Source organism: Peromyscus californicus, unplaced genomic scaffold, assembly GCF_007827085.1.
Source record: "Peromyscus californicus insignis strain IS unplaced genomic scaffold, ASM782708v3 Scaffold_4__1_contigs__length_199733344, whole genome shotgun sequence".
In the NCBI taxonomy this organism is placed as follows: Eukaryota; Metazoa; Chordata; class Mammalia; order Rodentia; family Cricetidae; genus Peromyscus; species Peromyscus californicus.
The window spans coordinates 172370269-172395767 of record NW_026294562.1 but is presented as its reverse complement, the minus strand read 5'-3'; the positions used below and the strand labels follow the sequence as shown (position 1 = coordinate 172395767).

The window sequence follows — 25499 nt, the reverse complement described above, 5'->3', positions numbered from 1 at the left end:
AAGCTTTTTCAGCTGGAGCCTTTCAGGTGAGGACTCAGAGGCTTTCCACAGAGGATTCGTGGAGTTGGGAAGGTAAGACATGGCAGTGGCTTGTTCCTTTGTCTCTCTGATCTTTCAGCATTTACCCCAATATCTGGTTCCAGGTTTTTTATTTAAAGACCTTTTAAAATTTGAGCAACATACATGTTATCCAGACCTGCACGCTCGTGCACATGTGGAGGAGAAGAGGAAAGAGGAGGTGATGACAGGGTCTCAGGCTAGGGGTGTAGCTCAGTTAGCAGAGTGCTTGCTTAGCATGCATGAAAGCCTGGATTCAAGCCCAAAGTACCACATAAAGCATGGTGGTGCACACCTAGAATCCCAGAGTTAGGGAGGTAGAGGCAGGAAGATGAGTTCAAGGCCAGCCTCAACTACATATTCATCCAGTGCAAGCTACCTGGGATACTTAAGATTCTGTCTGCAGCCTAGAAAGATGATTTCAGAGGACCAGGGTTCAGTTCCCAGCACCCACACAGTAGTTCACAACCATCTGTAATTCCAGTCCCAGTGGATCTGACGTCCTCTTCTGGCCTCCTTTAGCACCAGGCACACACAAAGTGCACAGACATACATGCAGGCAAAAACACTCTTACACAGAAAATAAAAATAAATAAATAGTTTTTAAAAAAAGATTTTCAATCTGTAGCCCAGGCTAGCCTCAAACTCACAATCCCCCGCCCCCTGCCTCTGCCACCAGCCCTGGCTTCTTCTTGGACCTGTTTTTAGCACACTAGATTTTAGCACACACACTTGTTCAAAAGCATCCCACGCTCCTGTTCCCTCCCATCCATGCCCTTGTATCAACCAGACCCCTGAGACAGATGTCTTCCCGGGGCCTCCCCACTCCCTGAAAGCCCATAAGAACAGGACAGAGGCCTTTGTACAGGCTGTTCCTTCTTTCTAGAATGTTCTTCCTCTCACTTCCTAGCTGATAGACATAGATCCCTTAGGTCTCAGCTCTGACATCTCTTCCAGAATGCTTCTCTGCTCTCCTCACTCCCAGCTCATGGACTTCCTCTGGGCTCTCTCAGGGGAGCATTCTGGTATGTCAACTGTTAATATGTTGGTCTCCCTCACAGGATTGCTGGGAAGAAGGTCTCTGGTCTTCTGCCATGTCATGGTGGCATATATAATTTCTGATTATGACTGAAAAGATGGTTTTATTGAAGTATTCAAACACAACAATAACCCTAATGGCATTTACTGAACATTTACTATATGTGATGGCTATTCTTGGTTGTCAACTTGACTATATCTGGAACTAACTAAAACCCAAATGGCTGGGCACACCTGTAAGGGAATTTTTTTTTTTCTTAATTAAACCATTTGAAGTGTGAAGACCCACTTTTAATCCAGGTCTTTTGAGGTGGGAAGATCCACCTTCAATCTGGGCCACCCATTCTGCTGGCAGCCTATAGAGAGGACACGGGAGAAGGAAGCTTGCTCTCTTTGCCTGCTTGCTACAGCTTTCACTACCAAATCCATCCCTTCCCTGGCTTTAGAGCCCACAGGATTCTGGCATACACTAAAGACCAGCTGAGACATCAGCCTCATGAACTGTACAGCGACAGGATCCTTGGACCTTCTGTTGGGAGACAGCCATTGTTGGACTAGCTGGACCACAGCCTGTAAGCCATTCTAATAAACTCTATTTCTATACCGATTCACTCTGTAAGTTCTCTTTCTCTAGAGAACCCTGACTAATACACTATACCAGACATCGGGCGTGTTAAATATCTGACTCCTTTCATTTCATTTAAGAGGTAAGTACTAATGTCATGCCCACTTGGAGTAAAGGAAACTGAGCTTTCAAAATTAATCTGTCCAAAGTCACAAAACTAGTATGAAATAGAGCCTAGACCCTGAGGACTTAGAGTCCAAGTTTTTCAAGTGAGGAAAAATACCCCTCTCTAATACTCCTGGTTTGTAACTGTCAATCTGACTCTTCACACAATCCCTCCTATCAGAGTTAGGGCCCAGGTTGGCTGCAACCCTGTGCGGTCAACATTTTACAGCAAAGGTCCTGGAAGGGAGCTGGGCTCTAGGAATGTGCTGAGTGAATGAACGCACAGATGAATGAACTAGCAAACGAGTGAGTGACCCACACGGCCCCACTCACCCTCGATAAGCCACTCGCAGTTGCCATTGACGCTGTAGTTGCCCGCACCATCCGTCACGAAGCCTGGAGCCTCCCGTAGCACCTGCCGCTGCCCCTTGCAGTCACCCGCCAGGACCCTGAGGGACAGCGGCCCTGGCACCGCCAAGGCCAGTGCCAGGGCCACGGCCAGAGCTCGGCCCAAGGCCATCGCCGCCTCCCGCCGGGGACGGGAGGGCGGTGAAGACCCGGAGAGGACCCTCTACGGGAGTGCAGCCCTGCAGATGCAACCTTTATAGGTGTAGCATGGCCTTGTAGACCAGGGATGTACCGGCGACGCAGTCCGGGCCAAGGAAAGGGCCGCTGTGGATGGGCTCTTGAAGCCGAGGTGCCGGCCCTACAGATCCACGGAAGGCCTTGGACACGGAGTCGTTGTGGATAGGGCCGACCCCTGGGGACCGTAGGGGTCCCTTAGAGTCACGAGCCCCCATAGGGGGGCCGACCCCATAAACGGTGTCCAACAATTGGACTCAGGCTGCTGCAAGGCCGAAACAGACCGTATAGACAGTGAGGCGACGTGCTCTATAGCCCAGCAGGGTCCTCCATAGGGGGTGCGGGGCCGAGACCCGCCTGGTCCGGAGACTCCCGGGGCGACCCCTCCAGGCGGGGGCGGGGCCTGCCTTCAGGGTCCCGGTCCGGATCCCTTGGGCTCACTCTTCTGCTTACCCACCCGAGCCTCCCTACGGAGCCGGATGGGCTAGATCAGAGAGACTTGGGGACTCCCGGGCCAGAGAGGCCTGGGGGGGTGGGGTGAAGACCCGCTGAGAGGGCAAGGGGGCGGGAGCCGTGCAGCCTCTGCGAGGAGGCCAGGCTAGGAGGAGGCGAGAGGATGCAGAGCTGCGGGTAAGAGCGGCCCCGGGAGGACTGTGGAGCGCCTAGCCCCACCCCTTCTCCTAGGAAGACTTCCGGAAACTTTCCCTCCCATCTGTTCCCAGCCGCTTACGCAGCAGTGAACAGGAATCCAGCACGGAGAGAATTACGCATGCGTACTGCTAAGATTGTAACCCCAAATCTCCTCAAAAGAAAGCATTTGCCAGTCAGTGGCTGAGCAAAGCTTGTGCCACTGGAGGGCGCCTCCATCTCTGATAGGAAAAGTGGAGGCAACAAAATAAAGGAGTGGTAGAAAGCTAGCTGCGCTAGATGGTTATTTTTCTGTGCTCCAGATTCAGGATCAACATAAATATCAAGTTATGCAGGGTCGGGCCTCCAGACCCCAAATGCTGTTTCATAGATGGACACACTGAAACCCGTAGGGCTTAAAATGTTCCTAAGCACCATCAAGACAGAAAAGAAGGTGGAGAGATGACTCAGTGGTTTAGAACACTTGTTGCTCTTGCAGAGGACCTGGGTTCCATTCTCAGCACCCACATGGTGGCTCACAACAATCTACTAGGGGATCCAGTAGATTTTTCTACTAGAATGATCTGGCCTCCTGCACAAGGTGCGCAGATAGTACACTGACATACATGCAGGAAAAAACACTCATGTCTTTTTTTTTTTAATTTAAGATGGAAAAGAAGCCATGTTATAGATAAAAACTCAACGAATCCTCTTTATTTTGGCAAGAAGAGAAAACGTCTTTCTGCCAGGGACCATGGGAAGGCCCCTGACATGCAGATAGGGACGGACAAAGCACGGGTCCGAGGTCACAAACCCCAGAGAGGGTTTCAAAGTAGAGACCAACTTCACAATATCCGTCCCCGAAGAGTGGCTCGTGGGTCGCAGGGTCCTGGAGAGTCACGGGCAGGGTCCAGGCGGTCGTCACGGGTGTTCCGGAGTCCAGCAGGGTCAGAGGTCTCGGAGGGGGTCAGGGGGGCGGAGATCACGGAACAGCGGGAGTCCAGATTCCGGAGCCGTTCGGGGCAGGGGCTGAGGGAGGGGACGCGGAGAGCGGCTCCCGCGGGACCGTTTGGCACAAGAGGGAAAGGGGCGGGACGCAGCGCACCCTACCTGGGTGCGGGGTGAGAGGGGCGGGGTGGGGGGAATGCCTGGCATGGCCGAGCCCTTGGGCCGGGAAAGAGAGGGGGTTCCGGAGCCCAGCCGGGTCCGGTGCACCGCCCGTGGGGCAGAGGCGGGGCAGGGATGCTCAGACCGGGGGTGCAGGGCCCCCGGCCGTGTGCATGCTGAAGTATTCGGTGAAGCCGGTGTGCGGCGCAGCCGTCTGGGGTACGAGCGGCTGGTAGGACGGCGTCGGGCCATCCCAGCCCGAGTCGACCGCCTTGGGGTACCGAGCAGGAGGGGGCGGGGAGGCTGCGCCCAGCTCGGCCATGGTCACCACGCGGCCCCTCGGGGCCGCTGCCGCCGCCACCGCTGTCTCCTCCACCTGCTTCCCGGCCTGGGATGGGGGGTCAGGGTCAGAGGCCGTCTGGGACCCTCGGGGGAGCAAATGCGGCCCCGAAGGCCCGTCCCCCTCCCCCTAGAGGACTCCTACCACCCCAAGTATGGACGCACGTGTCAGTCAGGGAAGGAGTGGGTGGCTGGGCGCCTGGGCAGCGGGGCCAGGTACTCAAGGGGTGGCGTCGGGGTGCGCGGGGCAAACTCTGGCGGCGGTAGGGGAGATGGGGACCAGCCTCCGAAGGCGGGCGGCGGGGGCACGGCGCGGGGCGTCCTTGGGGGCGTGCGCAATAGCGCCAGGACCCAGTCGGGCAGGGTGGGTGCAGGCGCCGGGGGACGGTCAAGTCGGGGCGTTGGGGCGCGGGGAGTACGGAAGGCCAGGGGTGGGCTCAGGCGCCAGGGCGCAGGGGGCGGCGGCGGGGCGGGGAGCGGGGTCAGGTACTCCAGGGGCGGCGCCAGCAGCTCCTCTGGCGCTGGGGCTGCGGAGCTTACAGAGGAGGTGGGCGGGGGGATGGAGAAGAGCTCCGTGAAGTTGGGCACCGAGTCGCTGATGAACGTCACGTTTCCATAGACGTGCTGCGGGAATGCCTTATCTGCGGATTGGCTCCCTCCGGGTCCGGGGACCCCAGCAGAGGCGATCTGCGAAGTTCGCACGTGGTATGGGAAGTTCTTGTTAGCTGCGGATGGGCGAGTCATGATCTGAAAGAAAGAAGACAGGTTAGAGAAGCGGTGTCCAGGCCACATAAAGTTCAGAGACTTAGATGATCGCCCTCCACTTGACTTCTCTACATTCCTCCAGAACCTTAGACACCAGGAGTGGGGTGTCTCCTTGCATTCTGACCTTTCCCGTCAACGAACGCACCTCTAATTACTTTGCTCAGTGTTTCCTCCATCATAATCCTGACTAGTAGGTCCTAACTGATGGGTTAAGGACAGTGTCCTGTGCTGTCCAATACGATAGCCACTAGCCACATATGGCTTAAATTGAATCAAAATTTAAGTTGTTTCTCCTTTACACTACCTTACCTAATTTAAGTGCTCACTAGGCACCTTATCGGAGAGCACAGATTAAAGATTAGAAAACAAATTTTTTTTTTTTTTTTTACCATTCTTTTGGTTGTTTTGTTTTGTTTTAGAGAGGGTCTCATGTAGTCCTGGCTGGCCTGAGACTTGCTATGTAGCTAAGGCTGACCTTGAACTCCTGAGCCCCTCCCAAACTCCTGATCTCCCCCACCTTCTAATGTTGGATTATAGATGTTCAGCACCATGCCCAACCTCAGAATATGTCCATAAACACAGAAAGTTCAATTAAACCTCAGTTAATGGGCTGTTTAGAATGTCAGCTCCACACAGGCAGAAATTAATGACAGTCTATGTAGCATCCTCCTACCTAGGCCACCATGTGTTTCAATTTTAAGCATTTACCACCACAGTTAGCTCAGAACTTGACTTTTCTATTCCCTGTTAAATCCCAAGATGAATCTAGAGCATTGCCCAGCTCTCAATACTGGGTGGATTTTTCCAGACTACTGGTAATGTTTCTAGATCTGTCTCTCCCGCTGACGTAGTCCACACTGAGGCTGTGCTGGATGGAGAGCAGTGGGCAGCCCGAGTTCAGAGCCAGCATCACTACTCTTGGCTCGCTAAGTGTGGGATCTGGGGCATGTTGATTAAACAACCTGAGCCTCACCAGCCACCAAGATTACAGTGCCTATCTGGAAATACGAGAGGGTGGAAATGAAAACCACTGGTGCAGACCTTCTGCATGTGGGTTCTCAGTGTTTCTTCTCTTTCTATCCTTTTCTGGCTTCCTGCTCAGCTTCAAGATACACCACCCAAGGAAAGTGAGTGAGGTGAAGGATGGCAGACCTGACCCTTCCCTGGGAGCTGAGTGTGTTGTAGATTGTAGGTCCCCAGGGTTAAACCTAGAGCATTTAAGGGTACCTGTTTGTTTGTTTTGTTTTTTGTTTTCTTTTGAGACAAGGTCTCATATAGCTCAGGCTAACCTCAAAAATTATATTTTTCTATTTAATTTTTTCTGCTATATTTCTGTGGGAGGGTGACCTTGAACTCCTGATCCTCCTGCCTCTGCCTCCCAAGTTCTGAGATTACAGGCATGTGCTATCACACCAAATTTAACAATACCTGTTTCTGTTTGTGCACTATCCCCCACGTGAGATCTATCTGCCAGAGTTGAACGGGATTCAGAGTGCACATTCTGCTCCCAAAAGCCATGAAACCCTGGCAACTCATCTCCTTTTTCAGGGCTCAGCTCCTACCTTCTGTATAGTACATAGAGTGACTCCTGGGCTGTCTGGCAATTGAACAAGAAAGACAAAAAAAAAATCCATATGGATATTTCTATCGAGAATCAGGCTAGAGCCTGGTGTACTGGCAAAGGCCTTTAATCACAGAACTCAGAAGGCCAAGACAGGAGGATTGTTGTGATGTCAAGGGCAGTCAGGGCTATGTAGCAAGATTCTGTCTCAAAAAGGGGATAGGGCGCCGGGCGGTGGTGGCGCATGCCTTTAATCCCAGCACTCAGGAGGCAGAGCCAGGCGGATCTCTGTGAGTTCGAGGCCAGCCTGGTCTCCAAAGCGAGTTCCAGGAAAGGCGCAAAGCTACACAGAGAAACCCTGTCTCAAAAAAAAAAGGGGGGGGGATAGGGACTGGGGGAGAGGAATGGGGAAAGAAAGGAAAGAAAATAGAGAAAAGAAAGAAGAAGCAGACTGTTTGGAGACAGGGCATAGTTGATGGGTGCATGTATTAATACTGTGAGCCAGGTACGGTGATGCATATGTGGAACCCAAGTTCAATACTCAAAAGACCAAGGCAGGAGAATCATGGCAAACTTGGGGCCAGCCTGAACGACAGTGAGACAGTCTTAAAAAATAAATCTCCTGACCAGGCGGTGGTGGCTCACACCTTTAATCCCAGCACTTGGGAGGCAGGCTGATCTCTGTGAGCTTGAGACCAGCCTGGTCTACAGAGTGAGATCCAAGACAGGCACCAAAACTACACAGAGAAACCCTGTCTCGAAAAACCAGAAAATAGATAAATAAACAAATCTCCAACCAGATGTGGTGGCAAACACCTTTGATCCCAACACTAGTAGGCAGAGACAGGCAAATCTCTGTGAGTTCGAGACCAGCCTAGTCTATAAAGCAAGTTCCAGGTCAGCCAGTGAGCGAGCATCTGATTCAAAAAACCACACACACACACACACACACACACACACACACACACACACACACTACTAATAAAGAAGTGAATATGAGGACTGTCACCAAGAAAAGGAGATGGGGGGCTGGAGAGATGGCTCAGAGGTTAAGAACACTGACTGTTCTTCCAGAGGTCCTGAGTTCAATTCCCAGCACCCACATGGTGGCTCACAACCATCTGTGATGAGACCTGGCTCCCTCTTCTGGCCTGCAGGCATACATGCTGTATACATAATAAGTAAATAAATCTTTTAAAAAAAGAAAAGAATAAAAAAAGGAGATAGGATGTGAACCAGGACAAATAACAACTAAAAACGAGTCAGGCGGTGGTGGTGCACAGCTTTAATCCCAGCACTTGGGAGGCAGAGGCAGGTGGATCTCTGTGAGTTCGAGGCCAGCCTGATCTACAGAGCAAGTTTCAGGAACCCTGCCTCGAAAAAAAAACCTAACTAACGGGTACGGCGAAGATCGTCCTCATGCTTAGGTCTGGTGTAAACACTGTTCAAATCTAGGCTCCCAAGAGCCCCAGCCTGTCGACTCTAGCTGGGTGAATGGGGAAGGGAGAGAGAGTGGGGGAAGAGACCAAGGGCTTTGGGCGGATAGTGATGGTGCAAACAGAAATGTTAAAGCCTGGGACACAGAGTCAAAAATGGAAAATGGGGGGGGGTGCAAAAAAAGAGGGTGTGTGTGAAGAAGCCAGGAGACAAGCGCAGAGAAGGCAGGGCTCTGGGAGACATGGTAGTATACCCAGCAAGCAGACAGTGCCTTCTAATAACTAAGGAATAAATGCTAGGGAGATGGGACCAATTGTGGTGTCACAGGCCTGTAATCCCAGCACACAAGAATCAGAGGCAGGATATCACTAGCTGCAAGTCAGACTGGACCGCAGAGCAAGCCCATCTCAAAAATAAAAATAATGGAGTGATGAGTCAAGAGCACTAAACAGGACAGGTCATTCAGGCCACACACATCCTTCAGCCTCCAGTTCCCACCCCACTTGGATCGCCGTTCTCACCAGAAACACGCCGTGGGCATACAAGTGGATCCCCAGCTGGATGCCATTGACGATCTTCTCTCGGGCCCACTTTGGGATCCCAAAATTGGCGATCAGGGCCATGACAGGAACAGCAAAGAACCTGCAGGGGAGGTTTAGAATAGATAGCTACCTCTGCTCTCCACTCTATCCCATGTCCCCACCTCCCCTGCCATCACTCACAGGCCCCAAGCAGATCCCAAAATGGAGAATGGCCAGGGTAGCCTTTGAAAGCCAGATGTTGAAATTCCAGTGGGCAAAGTCTAGGCTGAATTTAACTCAGCTCCACACCACCCCAACCCTGGCGTCTGATAGGACATCCATAGATATCCCGTGGCTGAATTAATGAATGACAGTAACAATTAAGGACTTAACTGTGTATTTCTAAGCATTTTACATATATGAACCCATTTAATTCTCACACTGAGTCCAGGAAACAAGCATGGTTTCCAATTCCAACAGCAGAAGAGAAAGCAAAGGCCTTGTCTGACGTCTTACATCTTGCACGCTTCAAAGCTGGGGTCTGAACCCAGGCGGTCTGGCTTGGAATCTGCCTACTTTACATTAACATTGTTGGATAATAGTAACTGAGGGGTTTTGTTCGTTTGGGGGTTTGTTTGTTTGTTTTTTTCGCTGTTGTTTGGTTGGTTGGGTTTTTTGTTTGCTTGTTTTTGTTTTTTGGGCTTGGAGTTTTATTTATTTTGGTTTTTTCGAGACAGGGTTTCTCTGTGTAGCTTTGCACCTTTCCTGGAACCTACTCTGTAGCCCAGGCTGGCCTTGAACTCACAGAGATCCGCCTGCCTCTGCCTCCCGAGTGCTGGGATTAAAGGCGTGTGCCACCACCGCCCGGCTTTGGAGTTTTATTTTAAAGATTTTATTTATCACTCTGTGTGTGTGTGTGTGTGTGTGTGTGTGTGTGTGTGTGTGTGTGTGTACATTTGTGTGCCACATATACGCAGATGCCTTCAGATGGCATAGGATCTGGAGTTGGAGTTATAGGTCATCGTGAATAGCCCTGTGTGGGTGCTGGGAACCGACTTGAATCTCTGGAAAAGCATTGAGCACTCTAAACTGCTGAGATTTTTCCACGTTTTTTGTTTGTTTGTTTGTTTGTTTGTTTGGTTTGGTTTTCTGAGACAGGGCTTCTCTGTGTAGCCTTGGCTATCCAGGAACTCACTCTGTAGACCAGCTGGCCTCGAACTCACAGAGACCTGCCTGCCTCTGCCCTCCCCTCCACCCCCAGTACTGGGACTAAAGACGTGCTGCAATCACCACTCAACTTGACTTTTTTTTTTTTTTTAAACTTTCTCACCATTTTACTTTGGGAGATTTGGGAGAGTAACTTTTTTCTATATCTTACTTAGGAAGTAAGAGCTTCTAGGTAACAACTACTTGTCTTTTTTCCTTTTTTTTTTTTTTTTTTTTTTTTTGACAAGATTTCTCTGTGTAGCCTTGGCTGTTCTGGAACTTGCTCTGTAGCCCAGGCTGGCCTCAAACTCAGAGATTCACCTGCCTCTGCCTCCCAAATGCTAGGACTAAGGGTGTGTGCCACTACTGCCCAGCTCCAACCACTTCTCTTGAAATCCCGTTTTCCTTTCTAATAATGCTCTAGGTTGTGGGAAGAGGCAGATTGAGGGCCCCCACCATGTCTCACCAGAGAGTATAGGCAGCAAAGAAGGGCACATAAAAGGGCTGCTTCTCAGGAAAGTGACGAAGGGACACCAGAACAGCATAGCAGAACCACACGTAGGCTGCCACCTGCAGCCCGATGAGCCCATAACCAGCCGGAGATTCATATGTGTACAGTACCTGGCCTGGATCAAAGAACTGGACCCACAAGACAGGGTTTGTCATAGCCCTGGCCTCTGAGCCTGGATCCTATACCTGGGCACCAGGGACAGGGACAGAGATAAGGGCCAAGCCAGAAGTATCGGGACAGCTAGGGATGGGGCTAGAATTCTACAGAGATACATAAGGAGCCTACAGCTGTAACTCATACCATGTGTGACTTATTCCATCCACAGTGACACAATGAAGGACGCCCTACTGTCACCCCACACAGGTGACATAGAGCCTCTAAAGAGCCTTGAAGGTGGCTAAGATCCCCGTAACTTTTCACAGGAGGAAACAAGCCCTTAGTAGGGGTGGGAGTGACCAGCTAGGAAGTGGGGGAGCTTAAATAGAACTAGGTCTCTGACTCTTGGACATGGAGCTTAACAGTGATAGACAGTGAGAGACAAGGAGGAGGAAAGCTAATCAGAAATGGGGAAGAGGGAGGAGTCACTGAAAGACAGATGGGAAGGCAGAAACTCAGAGTGGGAGAGTGGATGCTCTGTGGGAGGGGCAGCAGACAGGGTAGGAAGGAGAGGGGCTGGCAGGAGCCTTGGACACTCACTTCCGCCTCGTAGATGAGCAGCACCACGTGGGTGAGAGTGTACAGGGTCATGTACACGGACAACTTCACGGAGCCCGAGTGGCTGATGCGGCCTCTGGCAAGCAGCCCGTGAGGGGAGACAGCAGGGTGGATGCTGTCAGGGAGGAGGGAGCACCACACACCCCACCTCTGCCTCCCTGCCCTGCTCCCCAGCCCAGCCACCCATTGAGCGATCCCTGCCCGGGCACCGTGTCACCGTGAATCCCTTCCCCAGAAGGATGAGTGTGAGCAGGAAGATGAGGAAGCTGGAGGAGAAGAGCAGCTTGGCTGGGAAGGGAAGGGAAGATGGCTCAGGCATAGGCTCAGAGAGGGCGCAGACCTCTGTCCTCCCTCGGCTCCAGTCTATTCTCACCCAAGACCTTCAGGCTCCCATTGCCAACACCATCTGTGGCGTACTGGCCCCAGTAGATGCAGAAGAACAGGAGGCTTAGGACTGGGAGAGATGAGAGACCGAGAAAAGAAAAGACAAAAAGCAGCTCTGGGATCTCACCATCCTCGAGCACAATGATCCAATGTCAGACCCTCTGCCCGCCCCATCGGAAGTCCAGAATCTGTGTTACTGAGCCCTGCTAGGAAACTGCGGAGGCCTTGGCCCCAGCCTCTCCTCCCTCAAACCCATCAGGCCAGACGACAGCATCACTTTCCTCAGACCCAAGAGTGCAGATGGACCTCCTCCTCCCTCAGACCCAGGAGTCCATGCCCTCCTCCCCAGGCTGTCTTCTCAGAGAACCCAAAATCTGGAATACTTCCAAACCTCACCCTCCACTCCTGCTGCAGCCATGAACATTTTATAAGTTGTATGGAGTAACTGTCGGCCTTTCAGCAAATCTAAGAAGGAAACGGGAAAAGCTGTACACAAGTGGGGGAGGGGTATTTCCCTATAAATTCTCTCCTGCTTCTATTTTTCTTTTTTCTTTTCTTTCTTTCTTTTTTTTTGAGACAAGGTTTCTCTGTGTAGCCCTAGCCATCCTGGAACTTGCTTTGTAACCCAGGCTGGCCACGAACTCACCGAGATCCGCCTGCCTCTGCCTCCCGAGTACTGGGATTAAAAGCGTGCACCACCACCGCCCAGCTTCTCCCACTTCTCTTAACCCTTCCACCACATACATTGTACTCACATCCAAAGTAACAAGAGAGGATGAAGATGAGGGTGAAGATGAGGAGAAAGGTCACATCCGTCTCCAGGATCCCTAGGAGTCAATGGGAAGGGTAGGAGAAGGCTTTCTGAGCGGGCATCTCTACCCACGCCTGGCTTCCATTCTGGCCTGTTCCTCCAATATCTGCTCACCAAATTCATCAGCTGAGAAGTGCCGTGTCCAGAAGGACTTGCCATTGGTAAGGACCATCTCATACTCCAGCTGCAGCCCATCTCCCTGTGGGGAGTGGAGAGGCCTAAGAAGGGCTCCGGGCAGGTAGGGGAGGTCAATAGGAAGGGAAAGAGGAGAAAAAGCCAGGTGCTGCCCCAACTCCTTACCCCACACTTGCTGAGTGCAATGTACCACCATCTTTCACGCACAGAGCGGAAGCTGCGACCACTGGAGCAGCTCATGTAGCGAGTTCCCTCCTCTGACACCACCTGGGGAGGAGGCAGGAGGCTGAAGCCTTGTCCTTGGTGCCACCAGCCCCCACCGGTAGCCCCTGTGTGCCCCTCGAACCTGACAGCCTGACCAGGCATACTGAGTGGTGAGGTTGATGACCTGGTTGTTCTCCGGCCTGATCACAGACTCCTTGGCCAAGCAGTCCTAGGGCAGGGCAGGGACATGGTCACCCTCTGAGTGGCTGTGGCTTTCTGCCCCTCCACACAGGCCCCACACACTCCTCACAGCCCTCACCTTGTCCCTTGCCTTGTACACAGCTGGCCACTGGGAGGGGTCGTCGAAATAAAGGAGGATGTTCTGACAGCACCTGGCCTGGAGACCCAGAGATTTGGTGGTTTGGGGGTGTTTACGGGAAACTGGACAGCTTTTGCCTTGGAGGGCCAAGGTAGTGTCTAGCCTCAGGAGTGTGGCTAGGGAGACTCACCTCCGGGTATCGGAATCGGAAGTCCAGTCGGCCATAATCGGAGAGGAAACAAAATCTTGTCAGGAACACCCAGTCCTGGCAAAATGACCCAGTGAGATCTGAGTTCTTCAAGAACTCAGCTCGACCCCACCCAGAGACCCTCAACTCTCCTTCTCTACCCAGGGCTATTTGGCTTCCCAAATACCACAAGGTGGCTAAGTCACCTCCAGAATTCTTTCTAGATCCATTTGCTGTGTGTCCGAATTCCTGCCTCCCTGGTTTTCCTTCTCAGATGTCCCTCAAGTTTCCTTCCCTCCTCCTCCCCATCTTCCAGACACACTGAAAAAGACCACAGATAGCCAGGTCCACATTCCTGCCGCCATATGTCCTGGACTCTTTCTCAGCGGCATTCCCCCAGTTTCTCTCTGTCTCTGTGTCTCTGCCTCTCTCTCTGTCTCTCTCTCTGTCTCTCTCTGTCTCTCTCTGTCTCTCTCTGTCTCTGTCTCTCTCTCTCTCTCTGTCTCTGTCTCTCTCTCTCTGTCTCTCTGTCTCTCTGTCTCTCTCTCTCTGTCTCTCTCTCTCTGTCTCTCTCTGTCTCTGTCTCTCTCTCTCTCTCTCTCTCTCTCTCTCTCTCTCTCTCTCTCTCTCTCTCTCTCTCTCTCTCTCTCTCTCTCTCTCTCTCTCTCTCTCTCTCTTTCTCTCAGGTGGTCCCACAGACCATGTCATCCTGAGGAATCTTCTGAACCTTCCCTGCTGGTCCTGAGCAGGCCAAGCGACCTCCACTTGGTGGAGTGAGGGGTGCTGTCCCTTCAGCACCACAGCACCACCACGGTGCAGCTATGCTCCCAGTAACTCCGACTCCCAACCGACCCTTCCCCACCCAGCCTGACCTCGACAACCACAATGCAACCCCCAGCCCGCAGCCTCCGCCCTAACCCAGTCCCCCACCACCCAGGCCCCGGCCCGGGAGGGGCGCAGGGGGCGGGGCGGTATCCTCCCCTCTTGGGTCCCCCGGCCGGGAACGCTAGGGGATGGCCCGATGCGCTCACCTCCTTGGAGCTGAGGTTGCCCCGCACGTACTTGGCCCGGGCGCGGGGGGACAGTGGCAGCAGCAGGAGCAGCAGCGGCGGCAGCAAGCGGCGCAGCGCGGGCGCGCGCGAGGACTCCATTCCTCCCGCTCTGGCCTCGGCTCGGCTTCGGCTCCCGCTCCTGCTCCGGCCCGGTGACGAGAGCGCGCGGGCTGGCCAACGCGCGCCCCCGATTAAAGGGGCCGCCGGACTCAGCGGTCTCCGCGCCCACCTCCGGGACGAACCCAAACTGTCTTCTACCTTTCCCACCCGAGAAAGAACACCGTTTCCCATTCTCTTGTCACCTCGCCCCAGCTCTGGTTCTCTTCTATAGGAGTCTCCAAGATACCTCAAGATGTGTGTGTCCTAAACTGAACTCACATCCCCACAAGCAGGGCATCCTCCGGACTGCAGACTTCAGGATGCCCACAACCCAGAAAAGTGAACTCTGCCCTGACCACTCCCACCCAATTTAGATCCCAAATTATTCTATTATTACCCATTCCCTAGAGTCCACAAACCCTGTCAAGTGCCCATAGACACATAGAGAGTGAGACATTGTTCTGGGTCACACACATGGTAAAGCACTCTAACAAAACCACCATGGTTGCCTGCCCAACCCCTACGGTGTGAACCCCAGCTGCCCCGAGACAGCAGTGTGAGATATCTAGGAGCTAGCATACCAGCTGCCAGGGTGAAAATCTTGGCTTTGCCATTTCCCCACCAGAAAACCTAGGCCAAGACCCCAGTGTAGCTTCCTCCTCCCTCCCAAGCTGCTATTAATCCTATCATTTTCCATGGGGGCAACTGAGAGCCCTGGGAAGGCCTTCCAGCGTCAGAGTCCAACTTGATTTTTCTTCTCAGACTCCAACATTCCTAGTTTCATCCTTCACCCTCCACTGCAGAAAATTCACTGCTGCTCAAAATGCCATTTAAAAAGCTTTCTGGCCGGGTGGTGGTGGTGCACACCTTTAACCCCTGGACTTGGGAGGCAGAGACAGGCAGTTCTCTGTGAGTTCAAGGCCAGACTTGTCTATGCATTGAACTCCAGGCCAGCCAGGGCCACATAGTGAGAATCTGTTTAAAAACAAAGAGCCACAAACAAAAAGCTTTCTGGCTGTGGATGTAGCTCAGTGGTAGTGTGCTTGCCTAGCATGTGCATGGTCCTAAATTACATTCCCAAAGTGGCAAATAAATACCATTCCTGGAGTGAGATACGGTACAAGCAATTAATCCCAGCACTTGAGAAACGGAGGTAGAGTGCCCCAAATTCTAAGCCAGTCTGGTCTACATACCAAGTTTCAGGTCAGCCAGGGCTACCAGAGGGAGACTATTTCAAAACACACACACACACACACACACACACACGGGGGCGGGGGGGGGGGGCAGGAAATGCATGGGAAAACTTTGTGTGAGGTCTTTACCATGTGACTTGGGATAATTATTAATTTACTGTGTGTACTAGAGGGGAGAGTTGTTTTGCTTTGTTGGGGTTCATTGGATTCATAGTCCAGGCTGGCTCAAACAAAGGATAACTGTGAACTCTTAGCCCTCTTGTCTCCACCATCCCAAGCACTGAGAGGCTTGCTGGTCCCTCAGGCTCCAGCAAGGTAACAAGTCATATACTTCTCCATCTTGGCCTTAGAATTCAGACCTAAAGAAAGCTGCTTTCACTCCAGAGGCAGAGACAGAGGGATCTCTGAGTTGAGGCCAGCCTGGTCTACAGAGTGAGTTCCAGGACAGCCGGGGTTACATAGAGAAACCCTGTCTCAGAAAACAAAAACAACCCCCCCCCAAAAAAATAAAATAAAACAAAACAAAAAAATAAAATAAAATAAACAAAACTAAAAAGCTGCTTTCCTGAGACAGCCACTCACTGAAAATCAAGAGGACCAAGACGGTGTTTTATTGAGGTGACTCGGAGTGTGGGATGCCTGCCCCCAGCCCTACCCATAGTCTCCTCAGTATAGTTTCATTGGGGGGAAGGACCAAGACTCTGGACTTCTCTGAGTCACCACCCAGGAGAGGCTGAGCAGTGGGGCAGGAGGGTCGGGGCTCCAGTCCAAGTCCTTATTGCTACATGTTCGGGGCAACAAGGGTGATGGTGGCTGAGGTAGGGGTTGAGGTGGGCAGACATCCCGGGGCTGGGGCTGGGGTGGTGTGGCTATGAGCCAGATGCTTTTCAGCATATCAAAAGCTGTTGGGGGACCACATGCTACCCCAGATGGTGAAGATACTGAGGGCAAGATTGGCAGCTGGTGATCTACAGGTGGCACCAGGCTGACCTTGTGTGAAGGGTTGCTGCTGCAAGTATGAGGCACGGCAAAGTTAATCCCCTTTGTCCCCTGTTGAGTCCTTTGCCTCTCTTCCCTTGGAGCATGCTCAGAAACATCCATACCAGAAGGTGTCTTCCTCCGTCTCTCAGGCACCCTAGGCTTCGTCTCTGGCACAGAAGAAAGAAGCATGGAGATCAGTTGAACCACAGCAGAGAAGTGAAAGGGAAGGATGGGGATAGGAAGTGGACTCACCAAGCAACAAGGGTGACTGGCAACCTCGGAGCACCAGGGCAAGATCAGGCACACAGCCATGGCAGCCCTGTAAGGTTCTGAGGATGGCATCTCTGGACTCCTGCACTAGGTCCCTCGTGGGAAAGGCTTGTGGCAGAATCAGTTGGCACTGCAGCTCCTCCAGCAGTCGTCCCAACACAGGGAGCTCTGGGGAACTTGGTGGGTTTGAGTCTACACCTCCCGGTACCTGGTTCTCCTTGCCTCTTGACTCTAAGGCTGGTTCTTGGACTCTGCTTGGGCTGCAGGAGGACTTTGTGGGTAGTGGGGGGGTACATGGTTCCAAGGAGCCACTGTTAAGCAGCCGGGCCACATCCAGGGATTTCACTTCATGGTTGAAGAGACCCCGGTGCTCCCGGCTCAATCTGCCTTGAGTTATGACAACAAGCTTGGGGGCTGCAGACGCCACAGGATCCTGGAGGATTACAGATGGATCCCGACTGGACACGAGAGGATCCTGACGGGCCAATGGACGATAGCCACTCACCAGGGCCTTGTTTCGCTCCCTCCTAGTTTTGCGACGCCGGATACGACCAGATTTCTCAAGCTGCTGGAAAGGCTGAGAGACTGGTCCCCGAGGGTCCATGATGGCCTAGAAGGCATGGTGGTCATCAGATGCAGATAAATCAGGGACAGTAGCTAAGTGGGAAAAGATGGTCAGGGCAAAGAAAGAATACTATTTAAAGAGATGAGAAAAAGAAGTGACAGAGAGCCACTGGAAAAGGCCGGGCCACAGGAGTAAAAAATGAGGTCCAGGTAGTGATAGTTAATAGGAAAAGAGATCAGGAAATGGGGACAAAATAACAGGGAATAAGAACATGGAAAAAACAGTTAAAAGATGATGGCCAGCTGGGCGGTGGTGGCGCACGCCTTTAATCCCAGCACTCGGGAGGCAGAGCCAGGCGGATCTCTGTGAGTTCGAGGTCAGCCTGGGCTACCAAGTGAGTTCCAGGAGAGGCGCAAAGCTACACAGAGAAACCCTGTCTCGAAAAACCAAAAAAAAAAAAAAAAAAAAGATGATGGCCAGGCCTGGTTGTGCAAGCCTCTAATCTCATCTGTACAAGAAGGGTGAAGCAGAAGAATCAGAAGTTTAAGGCCTACCTGGACTACAGAGTGAATTCAAAACCAACCTAAGTAACAGGCCCTGTCTAAAAATAAAAAATTTTAAAAAGCCTGTGTTTTAGGGGATTAAAGAGCTGGCTCAGCAGTTAAGAGCATTCAATGCTTTTTCAAAGGACCAAGCTCAGTTCCCAGCACCCATCTCAGATGAGCCCTACAGCCTAACTCTAGCTCCAGGGCATCTGATGTCTTCTTCCGGCTATTGTAGGCATCTGCAATCACATTCCCCATACTCCCACATAGACACACACACACACACAAATTTAAAATAAATTTTACAAGAAAAAAAGTCTGAGCTTGCACACATGAAACCCTGAGCACTGAAAAAATAAAAGCTGGGATACAATTCAGTAATAGAGCACCTGCTTAACAACTGCATGAACCTAGGTTCCTATACTCAGTGGCCAGTACCACCTGTGTGTGTGTGTGTGTGTGTATATAATATTAAATGTTAAAAATAAGCCGGGCGGTGGTGGCGCACGCCTTTAATCCCAGCACTCGGGAGGCAGAGCCAGGCGGATCTCTGTGAGTTCGAGGCCAGCCTGGGCTACCAAGTGAGTTCCAGGAAAAGGCACAAAGCTACACAGAGAAACCCTGTCTGGAAAAACCAAAAAAAAAAAAAAAAAAATGTTAAAAATAAATAAGCCGGGTGGTGTTTGCACAAGCCTTTCACCCCAGCACTTGGGAAGCAGAGGCAAGCAGATCTCTGTGAGTTCGAGGCCAGCCTGGTCTACAGAGCAAGTTCCAGGACAGCCAGGGCTTCACAGAGAAACCTAGTCTCGAAAAACAAGCCAACAAACGAAAGAACAAAATGAGTGAGTGAATGAATGCATGAATGATGGACCAAGTAGGATGCTACCTGATATATTCATCCCCCTTGCAACATGTGTTTGAAGCCAGCTAAGACTACACAGCCAGATAGTGTCTCAAAAAGAACACCACAAACCAATGGAAGTTGGGAACAACAAGATCATGAGCAACTGAGGAACTTGACGGACTAGAATGAGATTTGGGACAGAGAGGATGTCCACGGTTCGGCAAGGTACACAAGACACAGGAAGTGGAAACAGTAAGGGAGGGCAGGAAAGAGGAGCTCGCAATGGTGGTGAAAGTGGAGGCAGGACAACCAGGCGCTCAAGGTCATCCTCAACTTCCTACGACTGCGGCCAGCCTGGGCTACATGAGACCTCGTCTCAAAAAGATGAAAGACGTAAGGCAGGAGGTGAGGGCACCCAGAGAAGTCGAAGGGCCTGCTTCGGGCGGGACATAATTCACAAGAGCTTTCAAAGTGGGGGGTCTACTCCTGAGGGGATGCCTAAGGCAGGGGGGCAACTCAAACAGTTGAGGAGGGCCCAGGAGGCTGAACGACGAGGCGGGGACGGCTGGTGGGGACAGGGCGGGGGAGGGGCGCCTCACCCTCTTCTCTCCTAACGAACCCCACCCTGGACTCCTCGTGGCCGTGGAGAGCAATGGCTTCTTTCCTGTAGAGACCCAGGCCTCGAAGGGGCTCGCGCTCTTCCGGCCCTGGAGCGCGGGTTAAACCAGCAAGCACGCCACACGCATGCGCGCCCCTGGCCACGCCCCCCGCCTCAGATTTCCCAAGAGAAGCACGAGGCACCAAGAGTGACAGTTATAGCCCCGCCCAACCTTGCCTCTGGTCCCCCTCCTCTTGGCTAAGGATTGCCTCCGAGGCCTCTAGGCCCGCCCCCTTACTCGATGCTGATTGGCTTAGCTACTGGCGGACTGCGTAACCGGTCCAAAAGGAAGGCGCTTAGGCCCGGTGCTCACCGATGCTCTATGGAGACACGCTCCAACCCGCGCATTCAAGCTGTGCGACTTCAGAAAACTTCGTGACTGCTTTGAGCCTGTTTCCTTTTTGTTTGTTGTTTGTTTTTTCCGAGACAGGGTTTCTCTGGCTGTCCTGGAACTCGCACTCTAGAAGAGGCCGGCCTGGAACTCAGAGATCTGCCTGCCTCTGCCTCTTCCCGAGTGCTGGGACGAAAGGCGTGCGCCACCACCTCCCACCTGTTTGCTAATCTGTAAAATCGGTTGGTAGTAGGACTTCCCCCACGCGGTTTGTAAAAAGGTTGGCTGAACCACCAGCACGTTTGTGAATGAATGCTTGGTAGTTTTGATTCCCCACTTGCTCCAATTTATCTGTTGACCAACACGTGTCCCCTCAGGCGTTTTTTAGTTTTTAGGGTTGTTTTGTTTAGCTGGCTCATTTGCCCAGGCTGGCCTCTTGTCTCTCAGCTGACTAGTTTTTAGCTTTTGAGGTAGTGTCCTTACGTATGTAGCTCAGGATAGCCTGGAACTCTATTCCCCTGCCTTACTTCTTAGGCGCTGGGATTACAGGGTGCGCCACCACGGGTGGCCCTCAGACTTCCAAGTCAAACTAAATGCCAGCGTATATCCCTGTCAAAATGTTAATAATCTATGACTTTTCTTTCTGCTCCTCTAGTCTTTAGTGGCTCTCAAACCTTGCTCACACGCTTTCTGGGTCACAGGCTCGTGTGGGTTACCTAACAAAGGAGGGTGGCCATGAAAAATTTGGCAATAGTAAAAGGTTTCTGAAAGTACAACAAAATCAAACATAATAAACCTAAGGTGTTTCTAACAGTGCTTATCCATTTTGCAACTCAAAACTTGTGGGGTGAGAGCCTTTAATCCCAGCACTCTGAAGGAGGAATTCTGTGAGTTCAAGGCCAGCCTGGTCTACAATAGCAAGTTCCAGGACAGGCAGGACTAACTACATAGACCTTGTCTCAAAAAACAAACAAAACAAAATACCTCATGGCAGCTGTAGCTGGGAACATACAGTGTACACATTTGAACTATACACACCATCAGTCTATGCAATGCCAGTGAGCCTGCCTCAGAGTCTATTCCAAGACTATATGCTATGAACTGCAATGTTTTGTCTGTAAACAAAAAGTTTCCTCCTCTTATAGAAACACAGTGCTGGAAATCTAAAAAAAAAAAAAAAGTCGCTTGGGAGGCAGAGGCAGGTAGAACTCTGAGTTCAAGGCCAGCCTGGTCTACAGAGTGAGTTCCAGGTCAGTCTAAGCTATGAAGTAAGACCTCCTGTCTTTAAGAAAACCAAAAAAAAAAAAAAAAAAAAAAAAAAACCTTTCTCAGGCAAAAAACAGGAGGTTCAAGCAGAAAAGAAGTTTAAGAAGCCCTATTCACCAAGGCAGAGGTGGCAGGATGGAGAGTTTAATGTCATCCTCAGCTGCATGGGACACCATACCTCCAAACAACAAACAAATAGAAAAGAAGCCCGGTTCAAGAAAAACCCAAACCCTCAGAATCTGCCTCCTCCAGACATGGAAACAGCCAGCTTCTGACCTATTAATATAATTAATATTCCTTCGGCAAGCACTGTACCTGTTCAGTAATGACTTTATGCCAGTACCACACAATAAATAAAACTCTTCGCTATTTCAATATCAAACTACCCAGAATAAATGGATAGATTCGAAAGTCCAACCTGGAGGTGGGGCGGCAAGAAAACAACTAGGCCATTCAGGGAAGAGAGTAAGACCCTGGGGAAACCGCAAAACATCGAGCTTTGGTATTAGAGCCAGGGACAGAAGGAACATGGCTTGAAAATGGCCTTGGCTAGGAATATGGGTTTTGGAGTCCAGACCGACCCAACCGGAGTGAGTGGTGGCACTTCCTATCTAGAGAGAGGAGCAGAGGCCACGCATGTGCAAGAGGATCCGCAGGAGCGGTGCCAGGTTGGACCTGGGCAGGGCCCTGCAGCCATCTCCAATTTCTGCTCTTTCTGCACCTTCTATTGTCCACGTAGGTCCTGTGGTGCCTCGAAGGCATAAAGTTATGTATTTGAGATTTTATACCAATTAAAAACCTAATGTTGAAGCTGGACCTAATCCCAGAACTCGGGAGGCAGAGGTAGGTGAATCTCTGTGAGTTCAAAGCCAGTCTGGGACCTCATCTGAAAACAAAACAAAAATCTCGAGCTTTAAGTAGGGAAGACCCCCTCAAAGCCACTCTGGTGCTGCCTTAGAAACCTCTAACCTCCAGCTTCCTTTCCTTTCCTTTTTTTGTTTTTGTTGAGACAAGGGTTTTTCTGTGTAGCCTTGGCTATCCTGGAACTCACTATGTAGACCAGGCTGGACTCGAATTCAGAGATCAGTCGGCCTTTGCCTCCTGAGCGCTGGGCTTAAAGGTGTGAGCCACCCCTGCCCAGCTTGGCTGGCTTTCTTTCAAGCTCCCCTACACCAGTAGGAAATGGGAGCGTCCCTTCCCGGTGCCTACGAGTCACCCCCTCCGGGGATCCAAGAATGAGCCCGTCCACTCCCTCTCCCACGTGAATGGGTTACACACACCCCCCGTAGGTGGTCTGTTCCGGAGTTTTCTGGCCCTGCAGCAAATGATTGCCTCCCCCGAGGAAGTGCGCTAGGTTGTCCCTGCTCCTTGTCGGCTTTTCAGGTACGCTACCCCTCCCCGACAACTCCGGGTTGTCTCTCCCCCTCTCCACCCCTCCACCCCCCGCCACGCGTGCTTTGTGGTCTCGCCTGCCCCTCCCCCCTGCGCTGGGCCGCTGTGGTCGCGAGGGGTCCCAGCGGGAAGCGACAGCCCATTGCGCGGCCTCCGTCGGGGGAGGGGAGGGGAGGGGAGGGGAGCGGAGCGAGGGTTCCTTCCTATGTGACGGTTTCCATTCTGCGAGAGGAGGCGGCGTCCGGGCTTGGCCTTCGCCCTGCGCGCGAGTGAGCGCGGCGGGACGGTCCATTGTGTTGGCCCGGGAGGTAGGGGTGGGCGTGGCGGATCCACGTCCTCGCGGAGCATTCCCGGGCGGACTCCACTCTCCTCCGCAGGGGCTGCGGTGTTGAGGATGAGCGGGGAAGAGAACCCGGCCAGCAAGCCCACGCCTGTGCAGGACGTGCAGGGCGACGGGCGCTGGATGTCTCTGGTGAGTGACCCCACGCGGTCCTCAGGGTTAGGGACGTAGGGGCGGGTGCTTCTAGAGAACCCCAGCTTCGTGGCGTCCTCGTCTTCACCTGGGTGGGAAGCCTGTTTCGATTGTCCAGCGTGAGGAAGCAGGGTGGGGCGGGGCCTGGAGCATGCGTGCCATGGACTCTTTCCTGGTTTCCCTGCAGCACCATCGATTTGTGGCCGACAGCAAAGACAAGGAACCAGAAGTTGTCTTCATCGGGGACTCCTTGGTCCAGCTAATGCACCAGTGTGAGGTGAGGGTCCGCCCCTTTCCTCCTTCCTCATCCAGGCATATACCCTCACTAGCACTTTGGGCCCAGAACCCAAGCCAGACAAAGTAAGGGGGTACAGAAATGCCCATGGTAGAAGGAATCTAAGAATCGCATGTCAATGCAATAGTCTGCTAGGAATATAGTGTGCGCCCTGAGTTTGTCAGGCTGGGTTTGTCTAGCTCAAGACTTAAATTGAGGCTTTCCTTCGAGATGGCCGAAGATGAGGCTCTTTCCTGTTTGCTTGAAATAGAGCACAGCCCCTATTGGATTTACACAAAGTTGTAATAGCTTTACAGAAAGTGAAGGTCGATTGTAATAGTAGTCTGCAAAGACTGCCAGTCACAAAATCTTTCCCTAAGACAGGTTTAGCCACAGTGGCTCTTTTCACAGTGAGATTCAGTTGTATTGCTGTTAGCTCCCTGTATGGTTCAAGCAGACAGGATTTTTATAAAATGAGTGTACCTTCGGTGGGATTTTGGTTAAAGCAAGACACTAGTAGGTTCTGTGAAATGAAGTTTTCCCTACTGGAGTTTGTTCAAGGTAAGATTTAACCAGACTTCGTTCATAAAGTAAGGCTTATCCATAGTGGCATTTAGTTATCACCTTGACATTGGTTGTTGGCCAGTGCCTACATCATTCTTTGCCCACAGATCTGGCGGGAGCTCTTCTCTCCTCTGCACGCACTTAACTTTGGCATTGGTGGGGACAGCACACAGCATGTACTCTGGCGGCTGGAGAATGGGGAGCTGGAACACATCCGACCCAAGGTGAGCAAGGCTTGGATGGCGAGTTAACACTCCCTTTGCCTGCCTCCTTACTGTTGCTTTGTGTCACTCTTTCCACAGATCGTGGTGGTCTGGGTGGGCACCAACAACCACAGCCACACAGCAGAGCAGGTGACGGGTGGCATCAGAGCCATTGTACAACTTGTGAACAAGCTGCAGCCCCAGGCACGGGTGGTTGTCCTGGTGAGAGCTTGGAAGGGTGGGAAAGGAAATGTGGCAGCCAGTCATAGTGGCAAATACCTGTAATTGTGGCACTCTAGGGCCTGAGGCAGGAGGATCATTGAGATTGAGGTTATTCTGGGCAACACAGCAAGACCTTGTCTTTAAAAAAAAAAAAAAAAAGTGTGGTTATGATGTGGGACACACCCCCACCCCCAAGAAGTACTAGCTATGCTTAGCACGCTTCTGGACAACTTGGCACAATGGCTGTCTGTCTGGTAGGAGATTTCCATACTCTTTAAGAGTGGCTGTGAGCTGGGCAGCGGTGGCACATGACTTTAGTCCCAGCATTTGGAAGGCAGAGGCAGGCAGATCTCAGTGAGTTCGAGGCCAGCCTGGTCTACAGAGTGAGTTTGAGGCCAGTTACACAGAGAGAAATCCTGTCTCCAAAAAAAAAAAAGTAGCTGTGAGCTAGGTGTGATGGCTCACGCCTTAAATCCCAGTACTCCAGAGGCAGGGACATCTCTGAATTAGAGGCTAGCCTTGTCTACCAGTGAGGACAGTCAGGGCTACTACAGACCCTGTCTTCAAACAAAGAGTGGCTGTGATTGAGGATATGTTCAGGGACCAGTTAGCCTGTTGCCCAAAGGAATGCTGAGTGTAGGGTAACTCAAAAAAGTTGTCGGTCATTCCTGGAATAAATTAAGCTTCATCACTTCTAGCTAAGACATTTCCACCTCTTAAAGAGGCCACTGACCCATTGGCATGATGTCTTTTATGAGTGATCTCTGGAAACAGGCTGCCACCTGGAAGGTTCTTACTGACTGGGAGCTGGGACATGGTATCCAGAACTATTCTTCTGCCCTCCTATTTTCACATCCCTAAACATTTTATAGCTGAGAATTTCCTAGTGGGGGGTGGACAGTTCAGTTTGGTCCAGGAATGCTGATCTGACAACTTACTATTGGTGTGCCTCCTCAGGGCCTGCTTCCAAGGGGCCAGCACCCCAACCCACTTCGGGAGAAAAACCGACAGGTAAACGAGCTGGTACGGGCAGCATTAGCTGGCCACCCCCGAGCCCACTTCTTAGATGCAGACCCTGGCTTTGTGCATTCTGACGGCACCATAAGCCACCATGACATGTATGATTACCTACATCTGAGCCGCTTGGGGTACACACCTGTTTGCCGGGCCCTGCACTCCTTGCTTCTTCGTCTCCTGGCTCAAGACCAGGGCCAAGGTGTCCCTCTGCCAGAGACCACACCCTGAGCGTCTCTCCTTCCCATGACATTAAATTCTCCTTCTGCTTGTTTCTTGCTTTATGGCTAGGCTTGTCTGGGTACCACCATCAGCCAGA

At 51.9% G+C, this 25499-nt stretch overlaps 4 protein-coding genes across 9 annotated transcripts in view; 1 reads left to right on the top strand and 3 right to left on the bottom strand.

Moving 5' to 3' along the window:
- Megf8 (multiple EGF like domains 8) overlaps nucleotides 1-3057 on the bottom strand; it is a 57923-nt gene extending 54866 nt beyond the window's left edge. For both annotated transcript variants that reach the window (XM_052760855.1, XM_052760856.1), the window contains exon 1: nucleotides 2159-3057. In XM_052760855.1, coding sequence (XP_052616815.1) covers nucleotides 2159-2345 — 187 coding nt within the window. In that variant the 5' untranslated portion in view covers nucleotides 2346-3057. The remainder of the gene's footprint in view (nucleotides 1-2158) is intronic.
- A 662-nt stretch (nucleotides 3058-3719) lies between these two features.
- Tmem145 (transmembrane protein 145) lies at nucleotides 3720-14523 on the bottom strand. 2 transcript variants are annotated; one of them, XM_052712676.1, is made up of 15 exons: nucleotides 14267-14480; nucleotides 13239-13313; nucleotides 13049-13126; nucleotides 12872-12958; nucleotides 12691-12792; nucleotides 12505-12589; nucleotides 12335-12406; nucleotides 11976-12044; nucleotides 11569-11649; nucleotides 11405-11483; nucleotides 11178-11271; nucleotides 10437-10609; nucleotides 8765-8885; nucleotides 5021-5227; nucleotides 3720-4529 (listed from the first exon to the last, which is right to left on the bottom strand). In XM_052712676.1, exons 1-15 carry the CDS (start codon nucleotides 14384-14386, stop codon nucleotides 4281-4283), a joined length of 1692 nt encoding a protein of 563 aa, XP_052568636.1. In that variant the 5' UTR covers nucleotides 14387-14480; the 3' UTR covers nucleotides 3720-4280. The 2 variants fall into 2 exon arrangements, with proteins under 2 accessions (XP_052568636.1, XP_052568635.1); XM_052712675.1 differs by lacking the exon at nucleotides 3720-4529 and having other exon boundaries at nucleotides 4536-5227; nucleotides 14267-14523.
- Nucleotides 14524-16167: 1644 nt separating this feature from the next.
- Nucleotides 16168-22120, bottom strand: Prr19 (proline rich 19). Of its 3 annotated transcripts, none has more exons than XM_052763531.1 (3): nucleotides 19756-22120; nucleotides 16813-17440; nucleotides 16168-16727 (listed from the first exon to the last, which is right to left on the bottom strand). In XM_052763531.1, the coding sequence occupies exons 2-3, from the start codon at nucleotides 17432-17434 to the stop codon at nucleotides 16246-16248; spliced, it is 1104 nt and encodes a 367-aa protein (XP_052619491.1). In that variant the 5' UTR covers nucleotides 17435-17440; nucleotides 19756-22120; the 3' UTR covers nucleotides 16168-16245. The 3 variants fall into 3 exon arrangements, with proteins under 3 accessions (XP_052619491.1, XP_052619490.1, XP_052619489.1); XM_052763530.1 differs by lacking the exon at nucleotides 19756-22120 and adding an exon at nucleotides 19384-19749 and having other exon boundaries at nucleotides 16813-17487; XM_052763529.1 differs by lacking the exon at nucleotides 19756-22120 and adding an exon at nucleotides 19384-19749.
- Nucleotides 22121-22310: 190 nt separating this feature from the next.
- Nucleotides 22311-25454, top strand: Pafah1b3 (platelet activating factor acetylhydrolase 1b catalytic subunit 3). 2 transcript variants are annotated; one of them, XM_052763532.1, is made up of 6 exons: nucleotides 22311-22422; nucleotides 22809-22903; nucleotides 23091-23180; nucleotides 23849-23965; nucleotides 24044-24166; nucleotides 25124-25454. In XM_052763532.1, the coding sequence occupies exons 2-6, from the start codon at nucleotides 22826-22828 to the stop codon at nucleotides 25409-25411; spliced, it is 696 nt and encodes a 231-aa protein (XP_052619492.1). In that variant the 5' UTR covers nucleotides 22311-22422; nucleotides 22809-22825; the 3' UTR covers nucleotides 25412-25454. The 2 variants fall into 2 exon arrangements, with proteins under 2 accessions (XP_052619492.1, XP_052619493.1); XM_052763533.1 differs by lacking the exon at nucleotides 22311-22422 and adding an exon at nucleotides 22572-22700.
- The last annotated feature ends 45 nt before the right edge of the window (nucleotides 25455-25499 follow it).

Bases quoted from the DNA above. Each gene is read 5' to 3' on its own strand.
- Tmem145 (XM_052712675.1), bottom strand. From the start codon at position 14,386: ATGGAGTCCTCGCGCGCGCCCGCGCTGCGCCGCTTGCTGCCGCCGCTG. The intron at 11,272-11,404 runs GTGCCCGGGCAG...GCTGCTTGCCAG, and splicing joins AAGGGATTCACGGTGACACG to AGGCCGCATCAGCCACTCGG. The intron at 5,228-8,764 runs GTGAGAACGGCG...TCTTTCTTTCAG, and splicing joins ATGCCCACGGCGTGTTTCTG to ATCATGACTCGCCCATCCGC.
- Prr19 (XM_052763531.1), bottom strand. From the start codon at position 17,434: ATGGACCCTCGGGGACCAGTCTCTCAGCCTTTCCAGCAGCTTGAGAAA. The intron at 16,728-16,812 runs GTGAGTCCACTT...CTTCTGTGCCAG, and splicing joins CCAGTCACCCTTGTTGCTTG to AGACGAAGCCTAGGGTGCCT.
- Pafah1b3 (XM_052763532.1), top strand. From the start codon at position 22,826: ATGAGCGGGGAAGAGAACCCGGCCAGCAAGCCCACGCCTGTGCAGGAC. The intron at 22,904-23,090 runs GTGAGTGACCCC...GTTTCCCTGCAG, and splicing joins ACGGGCGCTGGATGTCTCTG to CACCATCGATTTGTGGCCGA. The intron at 23,181-23,848 runs GTGAGGGTCCGC...CTTTGCCCACAG, and splicing joins AGCTAATGCACCAGTGTGAG to ATCTGGCGGGAGCTCTTCTC.